The sequence below is a fragment of the Propithecus coquereli genome, unplaced genomic scaffold, assembly GCF_000956105.1.
Source record: "Propithecus coquereli isolate 6110/MARCELLA unplaced genomic scaffold, Pcoq_1.0 Scaffold223, whole genome shotgun sequence".
Classification (NCBI taxonomy): Eukaryota; Metazoa; Chordata; class Mammalia; order Primates; family Indriidae; genus Propithecus; species Propithecus coquereli.
This window is the reverse complement of record NW_012147523.1, coordinates 5,124,101-5,136,283: the sequence shown is the minus strand read 5'-3', so window position 1 is coordinate 5,136,283 and position 12,183 is coordinate 5,124,101. Positions and strand designations below refer to the sequence as shown.

The following is a 12,183-nucleotide window of genomic DNA, read 5'->3' as shown; positions in this document are numbered from 1 at the left end:
CTCCATTCCCTACCCAAATAGAATTAATCACCCACTCTTTTGTGATGTCTCTTTTGTACGACTACCATAGACTTTTTATCATATTCTGTTTCATTTAATTTTTATTTCCCTTTACTAGATTGTAACAGTCTAGACAGCAAGACCATTTCTTGTTCATCTTTGTACCATGAACATATGCAGAGTACCTGATGTATAGTAGCTGTTCAATCAATTTTGGAGCAGGTGAGTGAATGAATTAGTATTATGGGAAGGTAGGGATATGAGTATAGAATATGGATTCTGTCTCCTTGGGCTGCTTTTGTTTAGTTTATTGAATATCTACTGTGTACAAGGGGCCATAGAAGAGACATACAGTCCTGTCATTAAGGAGCTGAGAGCCCAGAAAAAAGGTCCCTCCATGTGCAACCCTTATGTGCTGTAGTCTAGAAACAGAGTTACCTCGATTCTGTTGAACTCGTCAAAGCAGGCCCATGCTCCTGCCTGGGCCAGCCCCTTGAAGAACTTCCCCATGGCTTTGTAATCCAAACCATCTGAGCAGTTGAAGACCACACACTAGAAAGAGGGAGGATGTGGGCACCATTCAGGATAGAATCCATCACATCTGACTTACGCTGCACCATTACACAGGGGCAGGACTCCTCTCTTGTTCTACTGGAGGAGTTGGGGCCCACACTGCCTGTTACACTAAACCATCTTAGATTTCATGCTCGCTTCCCTGGACAGGGGTCCAGAGGAGGCCAGGAAGAGAAGGTGGGGACAAATGGCATTTCCCATCTACCTACCTGCTTAGCCAAAGCTTTGGCCAGATCTTTGGTGGTTTCTGTCTTGCCTGTCCCAGCTGGACCCTCTGGAGCTCCTCCAAGGTTCAGCTTCAAAGCTCCCATCAGTGTCCTAAGGGGAAGAAAACAGGACCTCAGTGCCTGAGTTCTAAGACACAGAAAAAAAAAACAAACTGGCTTTTTGTTTATTTTAATTCATACAAATAGTTTAAAATTTTACCCTGATTATATGACCAATAAATCATCATTGTAACCTCAGAGTGCTTGGCACATGGGCAGCACCCACAAGCATTTGTTTGAATAAATGAGCGAATAAATAGACGCACACTACATACATACATGAATCAAATAAAAGTGAAAAATACTCATAAACTCCACATCCCAAAGATCACTAGTGCTAATGGAATAGTGAAAATAAATGTATTTCTCTCACTAGATTATCAACTCTTGAGTTCAGGGACTGCTTTCAATTCTATTTCATATCTTCAGCAAGCTAATACAGTGCCTGGCATGTAATAGGTGCAAGACAAATGTTAAAAATGAATGATGTGGTAACTGTGGTCCCACACCTTGTGGTATGAGTCTCTATGATTTTAGTGAACATGCTGTCTTGGAATTGTCTGAGTATATCTCCCCACCTCCGATAAGACTTAGGGTTTGTTGAGGTCATGCATGGTGCATGGGAAAGTTCAAGAAATGGTTGTTGACTAATGAGTGGAATAAATGAATGAATGAAGAGGAAAATACACAGAACATAGAAAACAAGTGATTGAGGATTTTGAAAGAAGAAAATACTCTCAAGTGTTATTTTTACAGTATAAAAAAAATCCACGGTTAGGAAATATACAAAAGCAAAGAAAATCTAAACATCACAAAATTGACATGTTCACAAAATCCATATTTCTAACGTTATGAGTTCCATGGAAAGTGGCAAAGCACTTTGCTGAGCACAGAATGACATATCTGTTCATGAAACTGGTTGGCAGAGCTTAGAGACCCATACAAGGCCTTGACTCGGCCCCTTGTCTGACCTCTTGGCCACGGGGTCTCCAGGCACCATCTTAATTCCTGCCATTGGAGAGCTTCTACTGAAGTCCCGTGTCATGTTCACAGATGGGCACCAATATTCTGCTTGTTGGTTCAAATGTATTCATTTGCACTAGGACTCCTACTGGGTCCTCATTTCTAGTCTGAAAGCCTAGTTTCCATGACCATCTTTGGAGCCATGGTGACTAAGGGCAAAATTTTTAAATTTGAGAATCTGAAACGTAGAGAATAAAGGTAACAAACCCAAGATGCCCTGGACCTTCCTCCCTGGAGTCTTTTTTTCCTCTGGAGTTCTCTATTCACTCCTCAGGTCTGGGAGCTCCAAGAGTTTACCTGTAGCAGCGGTCAGTGAGGGGTGTAATCACCAGCCGGGGGGAGTTTCCCAGGTACTCATAGCCATACAAGGCTTCCGTAGTTATCATCTGCACGTGCACGTTCTTTGCCTCCCAGTAGTAGCGCAGCTGCGAGATCCACTGGAAATCATTCAGATTAGAAACTCCGTCCTCAAATAACTTGGCCACCACATCACGGGCTGTTGGGACACAGACACCAGAAACACACACATGCAGAACCATCAGAACTCTCCCATCTCCACAGACTTCTCAGTTAGAAGAGGATTTAAAGACAAAAAAAATTGTAGAGCCAGGGTCTCACCACATTGTCCAGGCTGGTCTTGAGCTTCTGCCCTCAAGCGATCCTACCACCTTGGCCTCCTAAAGTGCTAGGATTACAGGTGTGAGCCACCACACCTACCCCCTGAAGAGGATGTTATTAAGGCCCTTCACTCTTCAAACAATTTTCGGTTCCACTACTCTCCTTGTCCACCCCTAACCTGCAGGCAGCAATATCTGTCAGAAGCTGGTATTTACTATCTACCAAGGAGCCAGGCAGAGAATCTGCTGCATTATCTCCTCTCAGACAGTAGAGCAGACATGTTAAATGTGCATACTCTGAAATCAGACTATCCGGGTTCAAATTCAGGTGCCACAACGAACCAACTATGTTACTCCAGGCAAATTTCTCTATCTCTGTCCCTCAGTTGCATAATCCGTAAAGTGGGGATAACATAGTACCTACATTATAGGTTCTATGTTATTATGAGAATTAAGTGAATATATACATATCTACATTTATGTACTTTAGAGACAGAGATAGAGAGAAATGTGTCTGTCATATGAAAACATTAGGTAAGTATTAGCAACTGCTATCATTCCCAAACTCTTGGGGGACTGACCCAGAGGACTTTGCAATATACAGTGGCCCCCAAATACTGTTATATGCCCAATATGACCCTTTTGGCCCTGTTCCAGGCCTCTAGTATAGCTTCAGAGAATGCAGTCAGTGTAGTCTGATTTAGTTAGCAGGGGAGCACATTCTTTCCCTCTGTGGGCCTGAAAACCCAGCTGGGAGATACATTTCTAGTTTTACCCTTTTCTCTCATGGGATTGTAAGTCTAATTTAATTTTCTCACTGTGACAGGAACCTCGAGGTTGAAGAGTGGATATAGGTTTATGAGAATCATTAATTATTTTTTGGTAACTCACAGATGGAGAGCTATTGAGACCTCAGAGCTGGTATAGCAGGCTTAAAATTAGGATTCCAGAAACAACTTTGCACAGGGATGCTTCCACTGCCTCTCTGTGAGATAAGCCTTCTTTATTACAGTAAAACCCAAAACCCTGTAGAGAAGAGCCCTTGAAGAAGATTATACCAACAGCTCTTTCCTCCTTCCCAAGAAATTCAATACCCCTTCAGGTTCTTGGGGGAACACACAGGGTGGCAGGAGGTGTAAGGGGAGTCTGTATGAGAGATCCAAGAAGAAAGTGAATTTCGAGGGATTCAGTTGGGGATGCCTTTGCTGTGCTGTGTGTGTGTGTGTGTGTGTGTGTATGTGTGTGCGTGTGCACGTGTGTGCATGCATGCTTGTGTTTGTGAATCCACTCTGGGGTACCTTGAGCAGTAACCACACACCTGCACCCATTATTCCTACAAGCTGGGTATGTGGCCATTTGAAGAGCACATTTTCCTTTTTCTCTCCTTATTTTATACTCTTCTACCTAAATGAAATCAGATTGAAATGAGCATCAACCTTGAGAGGAATAAGATGCCATGAAATGCCAGTAGGAAGCAGGGTATGTGAGCAAGAGACTCTGTTCCCCAGCAACCAGCCTGGTCCAGCCCTAGTTTCCTTGGTGATGATGGAGTGAGGATGTGGGGGTGGTTTGTTTTACATAAAGTCCCCAATTCTTCCTCCTCCTCCTCCTCCTCCTTCTCTTCTTCTTCTTCTTTTTTTTTTTTTTTAAAGAAAGAGCTGGAAGGAATCATCTCTCACCACTCCTCCCTGCATCACTGCCCACTTCCAGTCCCTTGGGCTTGGAAGCAGACAGACATAGGAGCTTCTGCAGCTTACTAACTGTGTGCCTCCCTGCAAGTTATTTACCCCTTTAAGCCTCAGGTTCTTAATCTGTGAAATGTCTATGAAAATGAGATAATGCATGTCAATCACTTAGCACAAAGCTTGGCACCCAGAGAGTATTAAAAAATATTAGCTCTCATTAGCCAAGGAAATGACTCCAAGTTGTTGAAGCTCAGAAATGACTTTGGCCATCATCATTTCAGTAAGAGCCCTGCTTGGAGGGTTCCTGGAAGTAAGGTTGAGGATGGGAAGGGAAACAAGACGGAGATGCACAGAGCCCTTTGGCATTGGCTTCTCTCCTCTCGCCACCTCCTGTAATCTCAGTTGGGAACGCCTCTTCCTAATGGGGAAGGAAACTCTGAATCACTCCATTCAGGAGAACGGAGACAAGCAAGCCTGGCTGCTATTCCTGGATAGCCAGTGACGCCAGGAGAAGTCTCCTTGCTTACCGTGGACGTCGATGACCGTGAGGGCCCCCAGAGTGAGTCGGGCTCCGCTGCTCAGCTTCCCTCGCACCAGCTGGACAATCTGTGCAATCTGATTGTTGCTCTTTTTCAGGAAATCCTGGCAGGGGCAGAGGAGGGGACAAGTGACGAAGCTGGATTCTCCTCTGGCAATCCCCATCTCAGGGAATGGCACCATCGACCCCCGGATGGCCCAGGCCAGACTCCAGAGGGTCATCCCTCCAGCCTATCTTTCCCCTGGGTGAATTCCAAATGCAATATGCTAACTGAAAGAGGCCAGGTTTGGAAGGTTACATACTGCAAGATTTTAATTTTATGTTATTGTGGAAAAGGCAAAACTGTAGGAGCAGAAAACAGATTGGTAGGTAGCAGAGGCTTGGAGTAGCAAGAGGGGTTGACTACAAAGGGCATGAGGAATTTTTTTTTTTTTTGGGTGGTGTGGACCTTTTCTAGATTTTCATTGTGATGGTGCTTACATGAATGCGCGCATTTGTCAAAATTCAAAACCATATGCTACAAAGGGTGAATTTTACTACATATAAATTATACTGTAAACCAGAATTAATGAAAAAAATCTGAAACTGTGAGATTAAAGGAGACAAAGGATATGAAAACAAAATGCAACATGTAATTTTGGATTGGATCCTGGACCAGAAAAGCGTTTTTATGTCTCCCACTAGACTACAAATCCATGAGGACGGGGACTATGTCTGTCTCATTCACCTCTAATTCCTTTTGCCTAGTAGCAGCCCCAGCACAGGGCAGATGCGAAACCAGTGTTTGCTACGTGAATGACAAGTGGATGGATGGATGGATGATCATCCTGTGCCAACACCTGCTTCCTTTGGGATTCTGAGGCACATCATTTGACACACATGCACTCCAGGGCTTGGGTGTGTGATGGGAAACATTCTCCCTATCTGTGGGTAGAAAACTGGGATGCATAGATATAGTCACAAAAGTCAGAAGTTTTTAGAGTTTCTACAGTTTGAAATGATGTACATGAATGCAGTCTGCAAGTGTACAGTGCAATATATCTATTAGGAATTATCAACATGGACTCTGTATAAATTTGAAATTTGGCCAAATATTAATGTTCTAATTTTAATACATAAAGCAAAATACAGTAAATTAAAATATATTTAGGTCCACAGCCAATCTTCTATGGGGGAATAACAGAAGGTCTGATGAGATAATCATGGGAAATTATGCCACGGTAGAAAGGTTGGGAACGAAGTCATCATTCATTCATTCAACAAACATTTATTGAGCACCTACCATGTGCTCAGCACTGTGATCACCCCTGGAGATAGAACAGTGAGCAAAACAGACATAGCCTCTTTCCTGTAGGGTTTACAGCCCCACATCTAAGTACTGAATAATGTACCACAATCTTATTTAACCCTCCTGCGATACGATGATGTGATGCAACAGTTCCTTGCATTTTATAGACAAGGAGACTGAGACTTAGGTTAAGTTGCTCCTGGACACATGCTAACTAGTGGGATGTGTCAGCATTTGAACTCAAGTCCACCCAGGTCCTGCACTCTTAAGCACTGGTGTCAACTGACTGGAAATACAAGGTTTGGATCTGAGGATAACCAGGCATTTGAGCATGCTTGGTCACAAGAGAAAGCTGAAGGAAGGGCTGGGGGCAGATTCATTTGGGACTGGGGGTGGTGAGCAGGGGCAGTAGTGGAGGAGAGGGGGGAAATGGTGGCCCCTTGGCCTATGAAGAAGACAAGGGGTCTCTGTTGGTGGAAATTCTGCCAAGTTGACTCATGGAAACCAAGCATGGTAAGACTTAGAATCCTGCAGCCCAGAATCTCTGTCTAGGATGGACTATGGGAGGTCTTGCACTATAGAACTCCAAGTCAGCCCCAATTTCAAATTCTTCATCCCACTGTCCTTTTGAGAACCCTGACTTCTGTGATGCTGTGGGCCCAAACTATTTTTTTTTAAACATGGCTACTCTAATTTTACATCATTCAAATCCTAATTGATGCTCTTATCTCCTCTACAAGCTTCATGGCAGGATCACTTACCTGTAGGGTATTTTCCACCAGGGCTTCAGATACCTCCTGGGTCCAAAAGATGGAGGAGACACAGATGACCACTTGGCCAGGCCACTGCAAGACCCAGTGATTACGAGGGATCTGGGAAAGTGCAGTGGGTTTATTATAGTATCGGTTCACTGTGTGTGGTTTAAATTGACTTTATAAAACATGCCCCACCATCTCACCCCCACAACAAAACCAAAATCCTCCTCCATCCTCAGATGCTACAAGGCTTGGCAGCTCTGGAATTGCTGATTTATTCCTCCCTGAATTTTATGAAAAAGAAAAAAAACCACCAACAATCTCATCAACTCCTTGCATTTTTTTCATTGCTCATTCAGCAGTTTTTTACAGTTATTCAAGGTGATGTTTAGAGAGTACTCCTAACTACTCTTTAATTTTTTTATTTTTTATTTTATTTTTTTAGAGACAGGGTCTTGCTCTGTCACCCAGGCTAGAGTGCAGTGGTGCGATCATAGCTCACTGCAACCTCAGACTCCGGGCTCAAGGGATCCTCCTGCCTTGGCCTCCCAAAGAGCTAGGATTACAGGTGTGAGCCGCTGTGCCCGGCACAACTACTCTTTTAAATGGCTACATATTATTGCAGTGTTGGGCCACAATTTCCTAAGCCAACATTCCCCTCCTTTTTTTTCTAAAACTATAGGTCAGGAGAGGAAAACTATGTAAATAAATACATAGTTATTTTTGTAAAAAATTGTATCAAAACACAGCCATTCCCATTTACGTATTGTCTATGCTGCTTTTGCGCTACAAGGGCAAAGCTACAGTAACCATTCTACTATACATATGTATCTTAAAACTATGTTGTATATTTTAAACATACACGATACAATTTATTTAAAAAAAAAAAGCTGTGATGGGAGCGTGGCCCACAGAGCTAAATGTGTTTACTATTTGGCCCATTACAGGAAAGTTTGTTGACTCTTGATATAGATTCAATTGCATGACATAATTTCATTCTGGTAGCTATTTTTCTTTAATGTTTGATTTAGAACATGTCATAGGAAAAGGGATTGGCCTTTCATTTTATGATGCAAATATTTTGGCAAGGGACAGCGGGGTCAGTCCCCAATATTTAGTGTGAAGGTGTTAACTGAATATTGTTTTGTTCTATGGAAAAGGTCTGGGAATGGGAACAGGAGCCTGAAAATAACAAAGGGCACATGAAGCAGAGGGGACAAAATTTAGCATTAGCCAACGTGATCTTGCAAGAGGCTGGATGAAGAGTTACCGGGACAGGTTATTTTCTCTCTGGCCTTATGCCATACTTGTTCCCCTAAAACTTTGGGAGTTTAATGAGTTAGGCCATTCGGGGGATCTGCAACATAAATGAATGCTCAGCTGGAAGGGGCTCTAAATTGACCTTACACCATCAATTTCATTTGACAGAAAGGAGAATTGAGGCTAACTCTCTTCTCTTGGATCGCTTGCTTCTAACCGCAAATGTTTCACCAAAAATATGTTCATTGCCCCAGGATTTACAGGTAAAGGCAAGACAGGCACAGAGAGGTGGGTTTTGGTAGAAGGCAGAGGCCAATTGAACCAATTCATTTAACGTTCTTCCCAAAGTTCCTTGTACTGTAGCAGCACCCTGGCATGTGTACCTCAATTTATGTTTACCTTGACATATGCTTCAATCCCAAGTCCAATGACTTCCCGCAGACTGGCAAGCATCATCTGCTCCACCTGCTGGAGCCACTTCTCTACCATGCCCTGTGGGGCAAGAACAGACAGAAGCTGTAGCGTCAGTTCAAGTCCAGAGAGAAGAACTGTGGGCAGAACCAGCTTTCTCTCTGGACAGGGCTGGAGGGAGGCCAAAGGCTCCTTGGCTTGACACCTCTTCAAGCCAATATTCTTTAACCCTTTGCTTTACATTTATTTCCTGTATTCTCAGATGTATATGCCTTCCAAACGGGTAATAGGGAATTTTTATAATAACATACATTTCTTTCATGTCATTTTCTGAAACAGACAACTTCTCGGGAGGCAAGTGAAACATTCACCGTTTGGTTAATAAAACAAATTACTCCTTGTAGATGAACAGTTTGATTCATGCATTATTCCAGTGCTTCCCAAACTCTGCTATGGAGATCTTTAAAAAATACAGATGCTTGACTCCCACCCCCAGACTTTCTGGTTTAATTGGTACGGATGCAGTCTGGCCATTTGGATTTTGATTAACGCTCCACAGGTAATTCAAATATGCAGCAAATTATTCAGTTTTAGAATTTCAGGTAACTGTAGCTGTTTGATTTCAGGTGCTTGTAAACTAGCTGGTGTCTGAGTTGGTAATGTGACTCCTGGTTGTTGCAATTTATACCCATGGATGGCAAAAACAGTCAATAAAAGGAGGCCAAGAGTCCTTGTCTATTTCTACTTGAAATGTGTCATGCTTAGTAATTTACATTTTACTCATTATATAAGGACATATGTATGAAAACCTGAGTTAAGTAGCATCATCTTTCATTGATTCCATGATGTTTTATTGACCTTTAAAAAAAAGTGCCACAGGAATACTACTCAGCTACAAAAAACAATGGTGAACTAACACCTCTTGTACTATCCTGGATGGAGCTAGAGCCCATTCTACTAAGTGAAGTATCACAAGAATAGAAAAACAAGCACCACATGTACTCACCACCAAATTGGTACTAATTGATCAACACTTATGTGCACATATGGAAGTAACATTCACTGGGCAGGTGGGAGGCGAGAGGAGGGGATGGGTATATTCATACCTAATGGGTGCGCACTGTCTGGGGCATGGGCATGCTTGTAGCTCTGACTCAGATGGGGCAAAGGCAATATACATAACGTAAACGTTTGTACCCCAATAATATTCAGAAATTAAAAAATGAAGAAAATAAAAAAAGAAAAGGAAAACAAAACAAAAACAAGTGCCTTGGGAAGCTGTCTGACTGAATCACTTTTAACTGGACTCTGCACATTGAGATCTAAACAGCATCAGTTGTTTAGATCTGATTCTTGCTACTGCCTCCACATCAAGTTTGTTTAAAATCCTTCCACCAACTCAGTATGTCATGTGGATTGCAGTATAATCCCAAGCCTAGAGATGGGTAAACTGAGACTCAGAAAGATTAACTTCCCCAACTACCAATTGTTAAGTTGAGGAACCCAAATGTTTCTCCATATCCAGGAAGTCTGGAACTAGAGTCCTAATGCTTAACCAGTATGCTTTCTGCCTCTCTCTGGTTTACTCTGTTAGGGAGGAAAGAACCAGAGTTGGGTAAGGGGAGTTACTTTGGCATTAGCTGGGTAGATTTTCTGTATGAATGGAATGGTTTCTTTTTCTGAGCTGATCATGCCCACAATTTCCAGACTGTCTGTAAACTCCAGCTTGGCAATTCCTTCAAAGCACTTCTTCAAGTGTGGCTGCACTCGGAGGGGGTCCTTTGTCTCAGACAAGATCTCCAGCAGCTCATCATTTGATAGGAAGAAGAACCTATTTCAAAGCAAAGGAAGATGGTAACTGGAACCTCTTTTGAGAGCTTTTCTCCCCAACAGGTAGTTCACACCCAGGTGAATACCAGCTATGTCCCAGGGTCTTCTCTGAGGCCCACTGTCCTTCACCATTTTTCATCTGAGGAATAGAAGATGGAGATTTTTTTTTTAAAGAGATGGGGTCTCACTATGTTGCCCAGGCTGGACTCAAACTCTTGAGGTCAAGTGATCCTCCTGCTTCAGCCTCCCAAGTAGCTGGAACTACAGGCATGTGATACTGCACCTGGCTTGGAGATGGTTTTGACTCTGAGAACAACAGAAAGAATTAAAGCTGGTATATGTGAGTTTAATATGGTTGGGGGAGAGGTGCTACCAGTTAAAAAGAGCCTGGATAGAGCAGTGGCTCTCAACTTTGGCTGCACTTTATAATCACCTGGGGAGTTTATAAAAGTTTCCAATGCCAAGGTTCCACTGCCAAGAGATTCTAATATAATTGATCTGGGGATAGGTCTGGGAAAATTTGTATTTTTAAAAATTCCAGGTGATTCTAATGTGCAGTCAATCTTGAGAACCATTTGGTAGAAAGAGAGAGAGAAGACTTCCTTGTCTTTCCTCCTCTCCAGGCATACCAGAAAATGTCACAGGCGTAATATGAGAAAGTGAATGGCAATAATGGGCCTGTTTACATGCAGAGGCCTCTACCATCTTTTACATTAGAGATAATAAGACAACTTCATCTCTTGCTCAGGCCCCAAAAGCAGCAAAAACAAACCTTCAGAAAATGTTCAATGTACAAATATGAACTGTGACCGTCAGGCCAGAAGTCCTATTGACATAAGGGAGGGACCATGTCATTACGGTCTTCACTGACTATGGCAGATTACAAAAATGGCCACAATATTTATATCTCCTCTCATCAAGTGGTGGAATCTATTTTCACATCTCTTGAACCTGAGCTGGCTCTGTGTCTTGCTTTGGCCAATAGAATGTAGTGAACAGGAGTTTGTGCAAGTTCCAAGCCTAGACTTCGAGAGGTCTTGATGCTTCCACTCTTGCTGCTTTTGGGAACCCTGTGACCACTGCTGTGTGAATAAACCCAAGGTAGCCTTCTAGAGGATGAAAGGCATGTGGCCCAACTACCTGTTGCCCCAGACAACAGGAAGTCAACCAACAGAAAAGTGATTGAGGCCATCGACTGCCAGCTGACTGCAGTCATATGAGTGAGCCAGAAGAACCACTCAGCTCAGCCCAGCTCCATCTGCCAACTCACAGAACTGAGAGCTAAACACATGGTTGTTGTTTTACACGTCTAAGATTTGGGGTGGTTTGTTATGCAGCAAAGGAAACTATTAATAATACACTGTATCTGCAGTGTTGAGCAGATAGGAAGAGCTCAATTTGTTGGCTGACTGACTAACCAATATCTAATGAGGATGTCATTAATGATTTCTCTCACTCCCAAGGGAAATTCAAATGGGTGATCTCTATGGATTTACATTGCCTCTGTCTCTATCATATATGATAATGAATAAAGCTCGATGGCCATAAGAGTACTAATAATATGTCTGTATAATTTTAAATTAAAAGCATTATTTAGTGCTCTGTATTTTCATGACAGAATCAATTTAAATTATGTGACTATCAACATTGTCAAAGTGTTTGCTTAGTGCCTAATTTTATTTTATAAAAATCTAAAGTAGGAATAGGCCATAAGTGTATTAAAACAGGTGTTGGGGATATAGATGTCTGCTCTTCATTTTAAATCTGCAATATTTTATAATTACAGTCTTGAAAAAGAAAAGACAGGGATCAGCAGAAATAAGTTGAATGTGCCTCACTGGGAAGTTAAATAGGAGCTTGGTGTGAGAGTCATGCTTCTGTGACGGAGATTAGAACCCAGATCGCATGGCTCCTGGCCCACTGACCTTCCCAGTCCC

The 12,183-nt window shown here is 42.5% G+C and overlaps 1 protein-coding gene across 1 annotated transcript in view; it reads right to left on the bottom strand.

Annotated features, from left to right (window-relative positions):
* Positions 1-12,183, bottom strand: part of DNAH3 (dynein, axonemal, heavy chain 3) — a 135,781-nt gene that overhangs the window by 75,812 nt on the left and 47,786 nt on the right. Inside the window, exons 25-31 of the mRNA XM_012644945.1 lie at positions 10,046-10,247; positions 8,405-8,497; positions 6,752-6,862; positions 4,692-4,806; positions 2,160-2,358; positions 783-891; positions 439-552 (exon numbers count right to left, since the gene is read on the bottom strand). Coding sequence (XP_012500399.1) covers positions 439-552; positions 783-891; positions 2,160-2,358; positions 4,692-4,806; positions 6,752-6,862; positions 8,405-8,497; positions 10,046-10,247 — 943 coding nt within the window. The remainder of the gene's footprint in view (positions 1-438; positions 553-782; positions 892-2,159; positions 2,359-4,691; positions 4,807-6,751; positions 6,863-8,404; positions 8,498-10,045; positions 10,248-12,183) is intronic.